At 40.9% G+C, this 20,274-nt stretch overlaps 1 protein-coding gene across 4 annotated transcripts in view; it reads right to left on the bottom strand.

The window, feature by feature from the left end:
* CCNYL1 (cyclin Y like 1) overlaps positions 1-20,274 on the bottom strand; it is a 61,286-nt gene that overhangs the window by 30,524 nt on the left and 10,488 nt on the right. For all 4 annotated transcript variants that reach the window (XM_084818846.1, XM_084818856.1, XM_084818828.1 and 1 more), the window contains exons 2-8: positions 13,335-13,409; positions 12,617-12,651; positions 10,150-10,250; positions 7,779-7,814; positions 5,358-5,409; positions 4,527-4,646; positions 2,903-3,069 (exon numbers count right to left, since the gene is read on the bottom strand). In XM_084818846.1, coding sequence (XP_084674972.1) covers positions 2,903-3,069; positions 4,527-4,646; positions 5,358-5,409; positions 7,779-7,814; positions 10,150-10,250; positions 12,617-12,651; positions 13,335-13,409 — 586 coding nt within the window. The remainder of the gene's footprint in view (positions 1-2,902; positions 3,070-4,526; positions 4,647-5,357; positions 5,410-7,778; positions 7,815-10,149; positions 10,251-12,616; positions 12,652-13,334; positions 13,410-20,274) is intronic.

Genomic DNA, 20,274 nt, shown 5'->3' with positions numbered 1-20,274 from the left:
CCTGTACACATCCTAGTGACAACCACTGCCACCCGGTATCATTACTGACTGCCCAGCCAGTCCATATTTACTGCAACCTGTGTTCATGCTAAGTAGTTTCAAGCAGCTCTGCAAAATTCCCCCAATTTATTCTGAGGAAAGCAAAAGCCTTGCCTTTTGATCCCACAAACAACAGAGCTTTATTCCTAGAAGAGGCAGCTCCTTAACTTACAATTGCATACTAGGGGTCTACACCAAAATTTCAATTTTTTGCTAACCCTTAGGAGGATTTTGGGAGGGGTGTGGGAATCTTTCCTTTTTTATATATGGACATTTTACTTGCAGAAACAGAAAACAAAGTGGAATCAATCATCTAGATGGCTAGTCGCAATGAGACTAGGAGCTTTGTGTGGTTTATATCTGGTAGGATGGACTGGAGTCCCATTAAATCTAATGCCAGAATTAATTGCCTGCACATATGGTCATAAACCTTATAGAAATGCAAATCAGATGTTTTCATGATCAGCTGATTGGGGCTTCATTTACCCTTTTTGTACAGGGCTTGCTAATACATTTTAATTGTGTAAAAATACAATACTTTGCCAGATTAATGTCTATTAATAGGGGTTTAGTGCCTAGGAAAAGCAAAAAGGCCCCACGTATTTGTGTTGCTTTATTTACTATCACATGCAGCCCAAGAATGAACAGCACGTCCCCTCTTTTATGCACACTGTAATCTACAGGATTAGCAGCTGCGTGGTTAGGGTTTTTTCCCACTCTGATTAAGACACTCCGTTAAAGCACGTATTTATATGGCAAAGTGTTTAACTAATTAAGGGTTTCAGTTTCTTCTTGTTCCAGAGGTCTTGTCACAGAATCAGAAGTGCAGTACAAGGTGAATTATTAAGTATTATTCCTCCCCACTCTTGAAGTTACAAGCCAGATAGTTCTTAGAATTCCAGCTAACTTCCACCCCACTTACGTATAGTATTTCTCTGTTTCATTAAGCACTTTACCACAATTAAAAGTCATGTTTCTGAATGGACCCTCTGCAGCAGAGGTGGGCAACTTGTGAGAGATCATGGGAGTTGTAGGCCACAACTGGCTACACTGACTAGGGCTGATGGGAACTGTAGGCCAAAACATCTGGAGGCCACAAATTACTGATCTAGTCCATGGTACCTTTGGATCTGGCCTATGGCCTCCCCTTTCCAGCCTTGCCACTATGTGGCAATTAGGCTTAGGAAAACAACTTCCACTGTTGCCAATGAAAGCTTTTTTCCTAAGCCTAGCTGGCAGGGGGGATTTTCAGGAGGGCCATAGCTGGGGAGGAAAGTGTTAGGTCGTCTCCACCCCAAGCAGCCACTAGTTTTACCATTATATTCAAACACAGCTATTGAAATTCTATACTGTTAAGCTTAAGTTAGTGAACAGCAAACAGAATTCTTCACATTTTTGCAGGAACTGTGGCACAAGACTATTAAACTGAAATCCAAAGAAATTTAGAATTGTGTGCCCCCTTCCCTGGAGTTTTAAGAGCAAATGTAATACTAGGCACTCAAGTCATGAGCTGCACTGCACGTGTGTCACACTGAGAAACACCACCAGAAGTCACATGTACAAGTGTTTGTAATCTGACTTAAATCACTTGAACCCACAATGTGAAGTGTGCTGATCCAAACAAACATGCAAAGATTTAGCTCCAGTGACTTCTTGCAGCACAGCAGTCATACACAATTTATTCAAAGTGTGGCACTAAGCCTGGGATGGGGGTGGCAGGGTATAAGGCCAGACATTTGTGGGAAAGAGGAACTGTGTCTTCTGGAAAGCTACAGATTCCACTTAAAATATTGTCAGAGAGCACGTGGCGGGACATACGACACAGTGCATTTCTGTGTGGAGAGATGGCAGAATCGGTATAAAGCTATTTGCATTGGAGACCTGCTTCAAATGCGTCATCATGGGTGCTCCATGTACTCAAATGGTATCTAGGGATCCTACCACTATGCCTTTTAGGAAAATCAGACTTTATGGTGGTGAATCTCTCAGTTAGGAACTTGCTGCCTTTAATATATCCATCGGTTCCTCCCTTCACAAAGCAACACTCATTTACAGGTGTAGAGAATCCACTATCTTCCCTGCTTTTAAAATATATGAATCAATGTTTAGCGTAGGACATGATGCTATTGCAGCCTTCCCCAATCAGGTGCCCTCCAAATATTTTGCACCACAACTCCCAGCATTCCTGACCACTGATCATGCTGGCTGGGGCTGATGGGAGTTGAAGTCCAAAACACCTGGTTGGGGAAGGCTGTTTTATTGCATCACCTCGGATTACATTACTCATGAAAGCACACACATGAAGACATACAATTGTTACAAGGGTGAGGAATGCAGTGATTGGTAGCACAACAGGTCTTGGCTAGCGAAGCAGGGGAGGGGGGCGTATGAAATTTTCAGGATGCTTGAGGATTTCTAAAAACATTAAGGAAATGTTAGTGTGCTCTTGAATACAAGGCAGTAGACACTTGCAAAACCCAAACACGCAATACCCTTTGCTAAACTGCGAGATATTTATGAATAACAGAAGGCAACAAACTCCACTGTTTTATCATTTGCTAGGCTAAAAAGAGGGCTACAGATGTCACAGACATGCTAGCAATTTTAATGTACGCTTTTGATACTGGACGCATTGTTCCTGGTCCACTGAACCTTCACGTTCACAGAACATACACTACTGGAGAAATATGGCATTAGTGATGAGCAGGGAGAAGGATTCCAAAATGCTTTTAGAGAGCAAAAGACATTAAATGGAAAACAACAGAAGTGTGCTAAGTATATACACCGGAGAGTAAAAATATGTTTTCAGACACAATCTGGATAAGACAAAGAGGAACAAATTTAACTAAACCTTGCAACTTACATGTCCTCAACTGTAATATCCTTCAGTATTTGGCAGTAATCCACATTCCACACAGCCTGATCATCCCACACCTTAGAAGCCAGCAGTATAGCACCTAGAACTATCCTTTTCCAGTTACTTGGGCAGATGTCAATCTCTGCATAGGTTAAGAGCCTTTCCAAGTAAACCTGCAGAAAAAAGAATATTCTTAGATTTATACAAGTCACACTTTCTCTGTACAACACAGAGAGCAAAAGTTTGTCAGGTTTCTTTCTACATCATTTGTCTACATCCACCAAACATGATGTTGGTTTAAAGCAGATCAGACATAAACTAATTTTCAAACATTTAAGATTTCAAGCTCTACTGAGCTCAGTTTCTCAATAGACTATAGGTGCTTGCTCCACTGAAAGGTAAGGTATCAAAACAAAGGCTGCAATCCCATGCACACTTACTAGGGGCTAAATCCCACTGAGCTCAGTGGGGCTTACTTCTGTGTAAACTTACTTAGGACGGCACTGTTAAGAGGTTCCCCTTAGCTCCAAGACATATTTACCTATAGATTGTCTTCATCAATTTAAAAAGAAGCCCACTAGTTATAAGGCATTAGAATCACACTCCACATGGCAGTAACACATTTCTGCTGTTTTCCAGCTTCAACATCATGTAGATCAAGGACAATATAAACCCCCAACTGACTGAAAAATTAAAGTTTTATAAGGCAAGCCTGCAACTTGTATAGCAAGCAGTTTCTGAACTGCAGGGCACATTAGGTATTCCACTTTCACATTACCTTTTGCTTACAGTTCAGCTTTGCTCCTTTCTGTGGTCAAACATTGCCAACTAGTGGCAGAAGTACTGGTTTCACAGAATATCTTTCCTACAGCCCAATTTCGTATGTAACAGTATGCTTTCAGAAGAATTCTGATGGAAGCACACACAGCAAGTGTGAAGTTGGACTCTGGTCCACAAAAACTTATGCCACAATAAATCTGTTAGTCCTTAAGGTGCCACAAGACCTTTCTGTTTTGGCTGCAACTTTTACCCCTTTGCTAACCTTCTGGATATAATCAGAATTTGTCATCTATGCTGATCTTACAGAACAGCACTGTGAGCAGGATACTTAATTCCTGGTAATTTCAGCTTATAAATCATTCCTGAAAATCATGTGGAATTTTCCACCTGTAAGCCTTCATAGGAATCATTCCAAAAGCACAGCAGTGGAATCAAATATTGCACTAAAAGAAGGCCTTAATTCCTAGTAATGACAAGGTTATTCACTACAAGGCATCTACTTGTCTGCCCAACTATTCCAACATCGGAAGATACAGCCTAATATATCTATCCTCAACTTCGGTTGCACAATTATTTACCTAGTTCCTGTAATTTATTTCTGTGACATATATTTAATAAGTAGCTCCAGTACAAACTTCATGAAGCTGCTGCATTTTCTACATAAATTTCTGTCTGCTGCAACGTAAAAATGACTTCATGCAGCAGAAGCATTCTTAATGTACAGAATGAAACCAGACCTTAGACATTATTGACCAAGCAGTCATTAGGTGGTATCTGCTTAATTCTAGTACATGACTTCATTTCATTTTTTATTAAACACAAGGTGGCTGCATAATTAAGAAAGCCTTACCAGTGTCACTATTGCACATTCAGCCGTCAGCTGCGCTGCACTAAAAAGGGTACGTACAAAGCGATAGATGTGCTTGTGATCAGGGTCATGTTTATAGTAGTCATCTGGAACCTCTTCTCGCTGAAACAGGACATAGGTTGGACATAGTTAAAAGCACCATTGAACACATTGGAATTTACTTCTGAGCAAACATGCATAGGATTAGTACTGTGAAAGCATCCTGTATGAATAGATTTTAACAGGTTATATACAAAGGCTGAGTGCACACAGGGGCTTTTAAACCCCCTCTTTCTACTGCAGCCCCCTCCCCTGGCTGCTCTAATAATAGGGCTGGGGGGGCACTCCAGAGTGGCATTCTGCAAAGATTTCAAGGGGCTGCCATAAGAAGGGGAACACTGGCAAACCCCCTGATATGCACGAGTAAGCACTTTACGTGATCACCCTTCTTTGGATTCCACAAAAATCTATAGACATACAGCACAGTTCTTCCAACATGACAAGATCCTATACTACCTGTCTTCTGTAAGAGGAATACAGCGAGAATTTAGCATGGAACCAAATGCCCAAGGACAGCACTCTACAGTATCAGCTTTTAGAACCTGGTAAGCCAAAAGCTAATTTGGATAAGTATAGACTGAAACGCTTCTGTGCACATCAGGAGGACAGAAGCTAAGAGTCAAGAACCTTCTCTTAATTTTTCCTACAGTCTTGGCTTACCTTACCAGCAAAATAAAAATAGATAAGCATTTAGTTCCCAGGTGTAAAAACCTAATTGCTCATACTGGATGTACTCAAGAAATCGAGCCAAATGAAGACAATAATCAGATTTACCGTGAGTGGATGCGATTTCTCATCAAAAATATCCAGTGATCTATCTGAATCCCTGCAACATATGAAGATGCATGCTATTGGTATTAGCAAAGCTTTCCCTAAGATACACATTTGCATTCCTTTAAGAAGCAACTTGATCACCAAAATCCGTTCCCTGCCCCCTTCCCCACTTTCATTTAAATCTTTCTCCACTCTGTATTGTAGAGTTTTAAATGTTCAACATAAAAATAATAGAACTATAATAAAAAACAGCATCACAGTATGCTTCAGTAGTTTTTCAAATATGCCACTAAGCTTTGTTGCTTTTCAAGAGATGACAGCCCACATGGGGTCATGGCTAGAATGTTGGTTTTAAAAATGAAGTCCAGGTGTGGCCCCTGCTGACCTTTAAAGTTGATGGAATGGCCCTGGACAATCTGTATTCCACCAGGTTGTTGTGATAAAATGTTATGCTGACTTTAAGGAATGGTAGAATACATACATAACAAATGAATGCATGAAGATGCATTTAATGCATTTATATACTGTTTTGCTGTTAAGGCAAAGTTGAGTATTGTTTTATTTTGACACTGGTATTTCAACAGGGGTGGGAACGTGTGGCCCTCTGGTACTTGTTGAACTGCAACTCCTATCAGCCTCAGCCAGCACAGCCAATAGTGATGGATGACGGGAGATGTAGTGCAGGGACATCTGAGGGCCACAAGTTCCCCGTCCCTATATTTCAGGCTTATAAACAGCCACACCCAGTTGCAACAATCATCTCCAGACCAGCAAGGGAAGTTTTTGTAAATTGGAAGAGTTTGCTCCTTCCCTCACATTTTTTTAGACCACTATGTATGCCACAAATGATTAACCATGCTACCTATGAACAGACAGGCTAGTATCTTTTTGGTGGGTTTGCAACTTTTGTAGACCTGCTTGCAAGTCTATTCACCTTGAGCCAAATGCGGGGTTTTTAACAAGCACTAGTGTAGAGGGCAAGACAAAGGCTATGTGTAAGTGAAGAATAATACCATAAGATGGTTAGGAGGAAAAAAACAGGGGGTTGGATCTTGGGTAGCACAAGTTGAAGGCCACTTGCCCAAACCTTTCCCACAGATCCCTCCCCACTGCAGCTTCCTGTGCCATAGAAATATCAGGAGACCCCTGTGAACAGGGCAGGATATGGTGTGGGGGGCTGCAGTAAGAGGGGGGAATAGGCAGAAACTGGGCAGTGGTACTTTTCATGAGTGGACTTCCACTCCAGCCTAGGGTGTGAAAGTCACCATAAAGCCTATTTCCGTAAGTAATGAGGGATGCAAAACCTCACAGAAGCCAGTACAGAGCCAGAGGGGTAACTCATGAGTGCTGGCATAGTGGCTCCTGTTGCTTAATGTGCTGGGGCTCAGATCTCACCTCTGCCTTGTACTCAGTCTTTGGGGCAGGTTATGTGTCCTTTGTTATGCCTCCCAAGGCAGCCATTTTGTGGTGGTGCCCAGGACAGTTTCTGAGATAGCCAAACGTGCCCACAACACAAAAAGTTTGCCTACCCCTGCTATATGGCATATAGGGTCTTTCTTACAACCAGCAGCCATGAGAGTTTGTGGGGTTAAGGATGGGAATATAGGAACCTGCCCACTGGGCAATGCTGTCTTCACTTCTTTCCAACGTTGCTCCTTTTTGTTTCACTCTGCCTTTGCCTAGCCCCACCCTAACAAAACCAAAGTCACAAACAAAAATGAAAATCCAATGACCGATAGGTAGCTCTGATAGTGACTGACCAGACTAAAGCAATTTATTTTAATCAGATGAAAATGAAATGCCTATGTCTGGTAGGTGGAATATAAATATTCATATTAGAGAAATTATCAAATTGGTTCTTCATTTACAAAGAAAAGATTCATTTACCTCAAAATCACTAATTTAGAGATTAACTTTTGCAGGTGTAAGGATCCTGATGCTCTCCAGAAGTTTTAGACTATAACTCCCATAATCCCCAGGCAGCATGACCAATGTTCAGAGATTATGGACACTGTAGACCAAAATATCTGAAGAGCACCAGGTTGCCTACTCCTAAGCTACAGGCTAACATGCTTATATTGATATTTAATATTAATTACTTCAGGGAAAGGAAGCATTTATATTTTTTTTAAAAATCCAATTTAAATAAGATGTTAATAACCCAATTTAAATTTTAAAGGATGTTTTAAATTTAGAAATCAAATTTAAAATGATTTTTAGGGGAGTGTAAATCATTTTTATCCACATTGAAATACAGTTAATGTCAGCCTTCTTTCTATGTCTGGACACAAGTTCATACCAAGCATGCAATTTTAAAACCATGTGAACCATGATTTAACCTAAGTGGCCCACACACTAGCCACCGCTCTAGATTCTTCAGGAGCTAATGACCTATGAACAACAGTTTTAAAAAGTGCTCACCTGTTCTTTATGTGATAGTATATTGCTAATGTAACACTGTGGGGAGAGGGGAGAAAAAAAATCATTTCATTGTAAGTGGTTGTACAAATTCCATCTTGATACAAGATTGCTGTTAGGGATAAAAACAGATTTGTATAACAAAATCCATGTTAGAAAAATTTAATTTCTTTCTCTCTTTCCCAAGGCCCATTTTCTCCTGAAATTCCATCTGTAAATGTACATGTTAAAACTCTAGCATCAAATGCCCAACACCTATATTAATGCAAGGTTAACTTAAGTAAGATTTAGCATCTTTATAGTACCAGCCAACTAGATCATACAGCAGTCTACAGTGATGTAGTATTTCGTTAAAAAAATTACCAATGAAATTAATCTGGGTAGATGAGTTAGCCAAGAGGTACACCAGAGGTGGGACTGTTCAGAGAGATTCCAGAGAGATATACCCACACTGACAAGCTAGGGCAAAATTCTCCAGGAATGTACCCTTTCTTGCTATTAGTTGGATAAGCATAGTGTTCACTGTACCTCCTCCTATTCCAAGCAACTGGGCAATGATATAAGCCTGCCTTCCCCAACCTGGTGCCCTCCAAATGGTTTGGACTACAACACACACCCCCTCCACACACACACACTGGCCCCAGCCAGCATGGCCAATGTTCAGGGTTGATTGGAATTGTAGTCCAAAACAACTGGAGGGCCCTGGGTTGGAGAAGGCTGATCCAAGCAGATCTATGAACAGGTGTTCCTGGGGTAGGGTATGTTAGGCAAAGGAGGAAAGGGGAGCGATGCTCTGAATGAGCAGCCCAGAAATGCAACAGTCCATGGCTCTAGGCATCTCACACTATACAGCCCAACTGAGGAATTAGAGGGGGAAGCTCTGACATCCTGCATCCACTGTGCAGGGTCCACTCTCTACCCATTCCAATCTTAAAGCTCTGAGAATATTAACATTCACAGCCCATTGAGTTTGTCAGAGCTGTGCTTTCCAGAATACAAGTTGGAGAAAGGGGTTAACATAATATGCCACTACTATAAATGGGCTAAAGCTATTTGTAAGGAATTATCCCTTAAGCAGCTCGTCTTGTAAGGGTGGTGAGCTACAACAATGTAAGGTACTCTTAAACAAAGCTCTTTATGATTGACTGTGCACAAAGAAGGCATTTTGTATAATTTAATGACTTCTACATTGGTGGTGGTGGGATGGGGGGAAGCCACATGTTACAACTTCAAGTCAACTGCCCGCAGAATTGGAAACTGGAAGTCATTCTTAAAACCCTAACAGGGCTTAAGTCCAACATCCTTCCCTGAATGCTGCTACACTGATAGCACTGACCCAATTGTGTCAGACTTCATGTGTGACACAGCTGAAATGATACATCATGCACCTAAGATGTCCTCAGTTATTAGGTTTAGTTGTGCATCCATTTTCTCCTACAGGAGGTATTTTTGACACTGGTCAGAACATCAACCTTTAGCCTAAAAACATTTATATGTATCTGAGGTCAACATGACAAATGAGCTAATCTACAGAAAAATCAGGGCTTTGTTTTGTGTTCAGTATTAATTATATTAGGTTTATTGTCTTAAGCACTGCAGGGTTTTATCAGCTCAGTTTATAGTAAAGCTCAATTCAAGGACAGTGGGGCATACTACTTATATGTAAGAGAATAAACTTTCCCCCAACTTCTGCCCTGTAATTTGAGACTAGTTTCATAATTCTAGCCGTGAATGTATTGTTTTAAGATAAGCATTTTAAAATTACAAGCTAACTGTAATATACGCATCTCTAAAGAGAGACAAAGGCAGTAGGAGGGACAGGGGAGCTTTGGAACTACAGGTGTGCATCAGAGAAGCTGATAAACCAGATATAACTGCTATCAAAGATACCAACAACAAAGAAGAGGCTAAATATTAACTAACTTTCCCTGAGTCAGAGGATTTTGGAATTGAATAGGTAAGTATTAATTTGACGCCACTAGATGGCAGGCCAACATCAGAGATCTGCGTATCTTACACCAAACATTACCATAGCCAAGCTGTCATGGAACTACTTCATTTAGCTAGATGTCCTTTCTTGTACTGTCAGGTTTTGGGGTGGAGAAAATTTTCCAACTCATCTTATACAAATCAGGATGTATCACTTCCACTAGATTTCATCAGCAGAACAGGGGCAATTCCCCCTCTCCTCTACAGCCCCACCATGAGCCCTCAAAATTGGCTCCAGGGGGCTGGAGGGCCCTCCAGAGCAGATTTTAGAGGGGTGGGGCTGGAGGGGGAAGAGAAAAATCCCATCACCTGAGTGGACTTCCGCTCACGGGTTAGATTTCACTCATGATCCATAAGAATCCATCCCAGACCCAGTGGTACTTACCATTTTATTGTGCTCCTAAGATTAGGCTGGCTGACTGTGCTGTCATCTATAAATATTGTTGAACATGAACTATATTTTTTTGTAAGCTGCCCTGGGGAAACCTGTAAGCAGAAAAAAGTGTTTTTTAAATAATTATTTTTAGAACCATGATTTCTGGGTTTAGTCAGCATGCACTCCCAATGCACGTGATTGTTCTCTCTCTGATGATGATGACGACGCATACAGTGTTATTAAACAAAGCAAAGGAATAAAGGGGTTAAATGCTTGAACCGGTAACCTGACAACCAATACAGTGGCAAGTAAAGATCAAAGTTAGTAGCATATTGGACAATGGACAGGTACAGGCCTATAGATACCTACACAGTCCTGCAAGGTTTTAGTCATCAAGGTGTCAGACACCTAGCATTTTTCTAATCCTGCTCCTGTACACAGCTATTCCCTGTATACAGCTACTGACTAACTAGTAACAGTGACATATGCAAAGATAAGGACGACTCTTCAAAAAAAGGCAGTGATCAAACACTGGAGGCTGACTTCAGTACCATGAAATGCAAGGCTAAAAATATGTATTTGTTGATAGTCACATCATGAGTTTGATATTGTTTCCTTCCTTTAAAACAGCGGGGGGGGGGGGGCGCAGACTGCTCTGAATCAGAATTGCAGTACAGGAGGAGGGAGGTTTACGTTTTTCCTAGTGTGCCATTTTCCTATCCCAAATGCTACCCAAAGCTTGTATTTGCTCCTGAAGGTGCCACTGCAACAAATGGGGGGGGGGGGTTCAGACGGAAAACACCACGAGGGTGAAGAGTTTATTGTAGCAGTCCCAATTCAGATCAGGACCCACTTGTGGATACTATTTTAAAAGAGGGCAAAACACAAGATGTCAACATGTTTAATGTCAAGTCTAGCTTGGTCTTCACTCCAAGCCAAGAGAAGAATGTAACCAGTGAGGCATGGATAAAAGGTCAAGTGTTTCAAGACTACAGATATTTCCCCCATTTAAACTAATGAGGAAACTGGACCAAGTTCTGGGAGAGGAGAGACAGTATGAGCACACCACCACACAGCCACCGGCCATCATATTATGCATAGACAGTTATAAGCTGTGGGCACCAGAAGTCTCATCCTCCAACCAAGCAATTCTGGGAACTTTTGTGAAAGTCGCTGGGAGATATCTTATCTAAACTAACTTCAGTCTTGCAGTTCGTTTGTTTTACTAAAATCGCCATGGAATCTTTAAATGTACAAGAGTACATTCCCAGGATCCCTTAGCAGTTCAGCCATAATTAATATGTGTTAAGTGATGCAGAAAATGCACTTCTGAGTAAGTTAAGAAGTGTTTTACATGATCAGACTATGGTCCACCTAGTCCAGCATTCTTTGCAGCAACCAGCAGATGCTAGGTGGTCTACTGGAATTTGAACATGATCAATGTTCTGCCTAACTGTGCCTTAAGAACCTGTCCTTTCTATTCTACCTTGGCAGCAAAGCGTACTTGAAACACATTGGAAATGGAAGTACAGACAAGTCATTCTAACAGGGCTGGCAGGCAAAACTCATAAGGAAGTGGGCACACGGAAGTGTAACTAACCCCATTAATCAAAGGTGACCCTCTCCTTTAGCTACCACTAAAGCACACATTGATGCTCCTCCCTATCACAGCATTGGCCAGTGCGTGAGAATAATTTCCTGCTCACTTATTAAATATGTATTTACACTTCAAACATTAATCCCCCATTTCCATAATGAAGATGTATGTGCTTAGGCCAAGACACTGTGCAACAGCCAACTATTCAACCTAGGATTTTGTTCTACTGTGCTGAAAGAGGATTTTTAAAAGGTATGGTAACTTTTTACTAGTGAATGGTTTAAACATTGAGCAAGAATTCTACTCACCCTGAAATTGAAAATGTTTTAAAATCCCTATAGGCTAGCATAAATCATTTTTACTTCTCTTGTAAGTGGCCCTGCCTAACCATACAAATAAAAAAGAAAAGAAAGTCTGGATGTCCAGCTGTGTATCTTTAAACCACTTCTACTCCCATTCAGCAGTGAGGTTAAGGATTATTTCTGTACTGAGCAACAGAGGACATGATCTTGCCAGAATTAAATGCTTAAATCCCACTGGGTTGAATCCAACACTGTAATTCTGACAGAACTCCTTCTGTCATCAGAACTGGGGGAGACATTCCACTCCCCTCTGCAGCCCTCTGGACACCCTCAAAATATGCGCAGATTTTCAGATGGTACAGAGGGCAGGGGTGGGGTGGGGTGGGAGGAGAAAGTTCCACTGGATTTCTGATAGTGAAATGTTGAATTTAATCCATTAATTTCAAAGGGAGAATTTTTAATTAAATTAGAAAAGTAAAAAGTGACATTCTAACCTTTTTGCTGCCATTTCCATTTTGGACCCTAGCTGACTGGGTTTGTTTAACTTACACCTCTCACATCTATTACATGTACTTACATGATTGATGTGGTTGCTTTTCCTCTTCTCTCTCACTAAAAAAGAGAGAAAATATCAATGAATGCTCTAATGTCTAAATAGATTATATTTTAAAATAAAGCACCTGCTTAGTTGCTAGGAGTTTCTCCTCTTAACTACACCTTCAAACCCGACAGTACCACCTATGGTTTATCAGACAATAGTTCAGTTTTAAGTTGGACACAGTCCAAAAGTTCCAGGGCGAGTCAGCTTCACTTCATGGTGCCTTTCTGGAAGCCTAACTTGCACCTTCAATACAAAAGATACTGCACAGAATAAGTACTGCTCAATAATCCAAGCTACACTAAAAACTGTATACCACTAGGAGATTGTGACTGCAAAAACAAGAGCTCTTAGGAGTAGAGCTATCCAGTGCTACTGAGCTTCAATCTGCATGGCAAACAGTGTCTGACAGCCAAAACCTCCAAGTAGATTTTTCTTCAAGCATTGGTCGTAAGACAACCATCCTACTGCCAAATTCCCAGATAAGGAATGTAATCATTCAAAAGCATATTTTAATGTCTTGGACAAATAGCTACAGAAAACACTCTGAAGAGCAAGGAACTAAAAATGTTGATGAAAACAGTATTTTGACATAAGTGAAAGGAGAAAGAATAGACTTCTTTCAATTAAGATCTAAATACCTACTCTATTCTCTCCCACCCCATCCCCCCTTTTAAGACAACAAAAGTTAACTTACCATCTGTTTGGGATTTGCTCAAGAAAATTGTGCTTGCTCTAGGATGGTCAGATGGATTTGATTCCAATGCTAAATCTAGGGGGAAAAAAAAACAGTGTTCTTTAACTCTCAAGTTTGACTTAATTTTGGGAAACACAAATACAGACAAAAGCCCCAAGTCTCAACAAAGCAGCACTCACCTACCATAAACATTCATGCCAAGCAAATTCAGTCCTATGACATCCCATACCACACTTAATATAGTTAGTATCTAGAAAGCACATTTTGCATGTTCAAAAACTTCACAAACTGATGTCAGGATTCTTAAAACAGCTCTGTACAGGGAGCTGACAATACTCCACTGTTTAGCATGTGTCTGATTTTGGTTTTGCCCCATTCTGTTCGACTCCAAGCCCTACACTCCAGCCCCAATCTGTATAGAAGCTTTAATTATCAACATGTTTAATCAGAGCTGCCCAAGCTCTTCTGAGTTAGCAATCCGCATTATGCCTATAATTCACACAGCCATACTAGGTAGGCCATTAACAGTTAGCTTCCAAAGAGCATCCAATAATTCAACATTAGTTTAGTTCTCCACACTGAGAAATAAAACAGCATTAATTATACCAAACCTTTAGGTAAAGTCTCCAAGAATTTGTAGATAAATGTAGATCAAGTCTACAAGGCATCTTCAAGAATTTTAGGCAGTTCTTTATAAACAAGCAGTACCTAAGTTTGAATGGGAAAAATATATTCTACCACATTTTCAGTTAGATCACCAAAGGATTTACAGCTAACAGACATGAGTCATCAGAAAGTTGTTAATACAGGAGCAGTTGTGCAATTCACAGGTGAAAACAACCAGCCACAAAATACTTTCCATATTATGAAGTCATCTCAGGTCAGAATTACCTTTTTAACCTAACCTTTTAAATACATAAATAAAATAAACATAAAGTCCATCATTAGAGCTTTTTTGATATATCTTCCTTTCCTACTCTGTTACCTTCTATCCAATACATTACACTAGAGGCAAAACCATACCAAGTGCTTGTAAGAAGCTGGGTATGTGCTATAGTACGTGCCAAAGTGACTTATACTTTGGACTTGACTTCCGACATATTTGCCAAAAAGGTTGGCCATGAAACGACCTATGCTATATAAACACTGGGTTTCACTTATACTTTAGTAGTAACTTTACAAACTGGCTTCAATACAAAGGACCACATCCCCTGCAAGTCAATACAATACATTGTGGTCTACTGCAGAGGAAATTGCAGAGACATAGCCCAAGTTTCTGTCAAGTACGAACAGCTGCTCCGAGGGATTTAAATTGCAGACATACTGGTATGCCTATAGACCGTTGACAGTGACAGCTCAGGCCACAATGAGACAGTTCTCCCCCTCTAGGGCACTGTTTCTCTCTTTAACATACCAATACAGCTACCCTTGCATAATTTTGAGCTTAAGTTCAATACTCCTACCAGCAGATGAATGAATGAGATTGTGATATTACTCTCACATATGCCGAAAAATCAATCTTGCCCTCATTGCAGTAATACAGACCTATTCCATGCAGCTCAACATTTACAGTTTTACTACAAGTTCATGGAATGCATGCCATAAAGTCGATTGGTTTGTAAAATCTATTATCTAACGAAGTAATACATATAATGCAGAACATTTCTCACAGCATAACCTAGTTGTGCAGCCCTTTAAAAGGGTGTGTATAATTAATCTAGAAGTAATGAGAGCAGTCTCCAGCAGAGGCAAAACCTAAGTCAGCATATTGCTCTCTTAAGCAAAAGTTGCTGTCATGACTTAAGCAACACTTGCTGCTCCTTATTTACAGTTAGCACCAACAACTCACAATGGATACAATTTAAACAAAAGATTCACCAATTCCAATGTAAGATTTAAGCACATGCCTAAATTTTTCACTGAATTTGATGGGATCTTGAAATGCATAGCTTCTCTGGATTGTGCACTAAGTTTTTTATGCAATTTATTTAGAATACAAGTGGTGTCACAATTGCTGATCACTGCACAAATTGCTGACTGGGTCAAAGCCAGACCTTCTAAAGACTCTGTGCAATATGGGGTGCAGCCAGGCAGCGGAAGGACACAACATAGTCTTGATCATGAACTGAACCAGAGTCACATTTCTACACAGACACGTTAAACAGGGACATTCTGATTCACACAAATATTAAAAACAGGGAAAGAAAGCAGAGGCAAAGCAGCAGCTATCTCAAAATGAGAGGAAGGTAAACTAACAGAAGATATAGAAAAATAATGACTGTAGCAGCAGTAGCCTGCCTAAGACATAGTTTGCCAGAGTTATGAAAGCCGCTTATTTAGAGTACATAGCATGTCTAAATTATTATAAATTAGCTGAGCAAGCTCAGTTCATTTATAATTAGCCCTTCTGTTTTGTCTGGCCCAAGGGACAAGTGATCTGACATCTCTGCAAGTTACAACACTACTCCTACTTGCAGTCATCTTTTGCATGAGGTAAACTCTCCCGTAATCATCCATCAATGCTTCAGCATCAACATCTTATATCGTTTATGAAGTCAGCAGTGACTTCTGTTTATAAGCATATTTCAAGGCATACCGTTTCTAAAGACCATAATCCAGAGGTTGATGTGGTAAGCCCTACATACACAATGGACTTTCTGACTTTTCCTAGGAAGCTGCTCCACATGGTGTCAAACAAGCCACTCGCAATTCAAAAGCTCCACTTTGGAGGGAGGCAGAAGCTGCACGCACAGTCCTTGTACACACCGAAAGTGTTTCTCTGAAACCCAGCCAGGGAGCAAAAGACTGGAGTTTCTAGAATTTGGGAGTCAACTAAGTTTTCAGAACTGGGTGCCATCATCAACCCCAACCTGCAATATGGGTAGCCAGGTTAACATGTTTATACTATATTTCCTCCCTCCATTTTTCATCTCTTTAGTAGTATTCATGGCACTGGTGCAACCCATCTTAGGTTGAGGAAAAGTCCAGTTGTGTCACAACCTACCAAGTGAATGTTTTAGACTGTAAGTTGTTAGCTGAATATCAGACTCTAGCAAGACACTGACTGTTTTCTGGAACAACCCATGATGGGCTAGCATTAGGGATGGATGGACTCACCTCCGTCTGGTCCCTTTGGGCGATTGACAAGCCGCCGTTGCTGCCTGCCCGCACTGCGGGAGTTACAGGACGGCTTGACTGCCTGAGAAGCACTGTGAGGCCATCCATCGCCTTACCGAGCTGCAATTGTGCATAGAAATTGTGGCTTGGTTACTTCTGCATATCTAATGTTGCATCTATGGCTGCCTTAAAGGGATGATGGCTCAATATTACAGGGGTAAAGGGCCCTTTACCCCTGGAATGTTGAGTCCAGGGGGGTGGGGGGCTGGCGGCGGTGGTGTCTGCTGAACTCCACCCCCTCCCTGGACTCTTGCACTTCCCTAGTTAGCATGTCATCTGTGAACTGTTTTTCCCACCCATGGTAGCTTGTTTTCCCCAAACAACCCAGCCTGAGAACCCAGTCTGCAGTAAGGGCTGTTTTATCTATGGTAGCTTAGTGTGTCATCTGTTGTGCCAGAGTGGGTTACGGAGATCACCTACAGAACCACTCAGCAAGAGTGGCCAAAAACACTGCTATTGCTCTGCTCTTCTCGAGCGATCTCTGAGCCAACTTGTTTTCCTGCCACATTTAGTTGTGTCTCCGACTCCAAATCGCCCCCCCCCCCCGGCAGCGCAGTTCCCAAACAGTTTCACGTGTGGATAAATTCTCACTTTCCCATGACAATGCGAAGTCCCACATTTAGCCAGTAGTGCATGTTGTGGCTCCCCATAAGGGGAACCCGTATATTAAATTTTGTTCAATTTCTGCAAACTTTCAAGGAGTTAGAGCCCCCTTTTTTTGTTGCACACGAGCAGAGAAAGGGGACCTGGAAAATGCTTGAAAATCCACAAAAGAAGCTGTGATACCCGCTCGGTTGGCCGGGAGGACTACAGGGGGAGGAGGGGTGGGGCGGGGGAATAAACTATGCCATGTAGCTTGTCACCCACCATGGGTTAGCATGATGTGTGAATAGACTCACAGAGGGCAGGCCTATCAGAGTGAGAGACCAGATTTATACATACGGGGCCCAAGCAAAGCACGTACCCATGTAAGCATTTCACACACAGTCTGCACTTTGCATCTATCCTGCCTATTTGCATGTAATGGTGGCAAACCAATGGTGTGTTCGCCTGGGTCACTAATTACTGGTGTGCTACTGCAACATGTAACGGGCCAACACATTTAAATGTGATTTAGCACATAGGGGATATCTGCATTGATAAGTGCTTTACCTGTGGTTCACATCATGTGTAAATTGGGCCTTAGTAAATAGTCTCAAAGGAATCAAGCAGTACATACTTTGCACCATGCAGGCTGCTACCCCCCTCCCCATAGAAAAGCATTCAAACATACAACTCCACCAACTGAAATGGTACATTCTGGGAAAAACATCACCACTTTATTGCTGGCTCCGCTGACCCTGTTTGGGGCAGGTTTTTGAACTTCTTACAGCAAAGGGAAGGCAAATTACAATAGGGAACTAAAATATTACTTTTCCCATCATAGCAGCAAAAGTATCCACCTTATTGGGTTGCACTAACATTTTGATGCAGCACATATATAAGCTATTCATTACCAGTGCAATCCTATGGATGTCTACTCAGAAGTAAGCCCCACTAAGTTCAATAGGACTTACTCACAGGTAAGTCTGCCTAACTCATATAATAATCACCTCTTTTGGCCTGGATCTGATTCCCTCCTTTCCCAAACAGTCCAACACTGACAGGTTACTCCAGCATCCATACAAAGCAAGGAAAATGCTTTCAGAAGGATAAGTAACAGTGAATTAACTATTTTTTCAGCAAGTTACTTCATATACATAGTGCTTTCAAGGATGGATGAAATGGTGTTTCCATACTACTTCTGCATTATGAGATCTTGGTACAGAAGTAGTTGACAGAATAGTGCAAGCTCCACATCAAACCTCCCATCAGAAGGGCGTGACGGTGGGGAAATTACTCAGTAACAATGATTTACGTAACCAAAAGAGACTAATTTAAGTTATTGACTTAAATCAAGCATTCAAACCATTCATTATTTGGTTACTAACACTAAAACATTGATTTGAAATAAAGGAGAACCATTGCTCTACCTAACATCATAGCCCAAAACCTTTTATGATGCAGCCGACATGACTCATACATTGTAGAACGAGGGAAGCACTTCTGTAGTGCTGTGCTTTGTTTCCGTTTTTTTTAATTATAATGAAATTAATGAGAAAAAACTGCATATCAAGATTCACTGAATTATTACTACAAAACAAATGAAGACCAATTTCTTTTGAACATGTATATAGGAGACGTTAACTGCTTCCAGTTTGGCCCTCTGCACATACATGCAAGGACACTAAGCAAGATGATGTACTTGAAGCAGGGAACCACAAATCTACTTGGCATGGTGGGTGTCCCTTCCCACGCTAATGGGTGTAGCGAGCCTTTCCTTTCTGCCCCTCTAAACGCACTGAGCTAAGTTTAGGAGATGAGCACCTCCCTTCCAAGCACGAGTTGGTGCTTGGCATCAGACGCATTCCTTCCTTACAAGCACTGAATTGTGCTTAGTACATGAACCATTGCTATGTACCACACCAACACATCCCTATCCCTTCCAGTCTGGCCAATTTGTTGGGGGAATGCTGAATGGTAGGCAGCAGTGGCTCACGCACTGAGCAGCACCAGCTTGTACTGGAATGTCATGAGAAGGTAAGGAAGGAGAGTTAAACGCTACACTTCTTAAAATCCCCCCCATATGCACACACATACATGCAGAATTAGAGAGAAAACAAAAAATGTCTGGGGGGTGGGGGAGAATTGACATTTTAAATATACCATAGATTATTTATTATTATGGGAAAGTTTGAATATTTTAAACTATCAATAAACAGAATGACAGCAACTTTCCATCTCATGAAAAAAAAAACTGTTTGGCTCAGTAATTGCTACCCTTACTTCTGGAAAGTTCTGGGCACCTGGCCCACAATCCAGCACATCTAACTCTGTACTAGGTTGTGTCTTTCATCTTCAATAAAGTGATCTTGCCATGTGAACAGAACCAGACAGAAATCTACTAGTGTCACAATCACCTCCTTTATATCTGTCTCTAAACAGATATAACTGTGTAGTGCAAGAGGAATGTAAGCTGCGTGACCAAAGGTTTTGGATTATGCTCCTATATCTTATAAAGCCTTTACTGAATTAAAACAAATGTTTTAACTGTTACAGCAACTAAGTAGTGAGGATGGTTGTTGTAGTCCAGCAGATAGGTGAAACAATTGTGCCTTTGATAAAATTTGGCACACTTTTAGACCATACTATATTGAATATATTTTGCTATGGGGCCACCTCAGATTCGCCCTGAAACAAAATTGGCAGCCACTTTGAAATACAGCCATCAATCACAGTTACAATTCCTCAATTTTTGGAGAATCATGCATATTTTAGGGTTTATGAGGACTGATTTATTTGCATTATAACTTTAGAAGTGTACAAAAAGCCAAATTAGAGTTAATAACAAAAACAATCTTAAGGTTCTGTAATAGAATATAGACCTACATTGTTTTTTTAAAGCTAAGCATTGGAAAAAAATAATTTTAAAAAAGAACAGAATGATGGCTGTTTATTTCATGTAAATACAATGTTGTCATTACCAGGCCTACCACACTAAATTATTATTATTTTTTCAGTCAAATACACTTGGATACTGTTGGACCTCCCTGCCCCATCTTATTAGTCAGTACAAAGTGTGCTACAAAGATAAAGAGCAGGACACTGTAGAGTAACCGTGTGACACTTGCAATATACTCTACAGCCTTGCTTGCAGCCACATCGTATAAGTTTCCTACAAGCT

This window comes from Heloderma suspectum, chromosome 1 (genome assembly GCF_057233095.1).
Source record: "Heloderma suspectum isolate Gila_16-S chromosome 1, 16-S_ref, whole genome shotgun sequence".
Taxonomy (NCBI): domain Eukaryota; kingdom Metazoa; phylum Chordata; class Lepidosauria; order Squamata; family Helodermatidae; genus Heloderma; species Heloderma suspectum.
The sequence above is the reverse complement of the archived record's forward strand: the minus strand, read 5'-3'. Positions and strand labels throughout refer to the sequence as shown.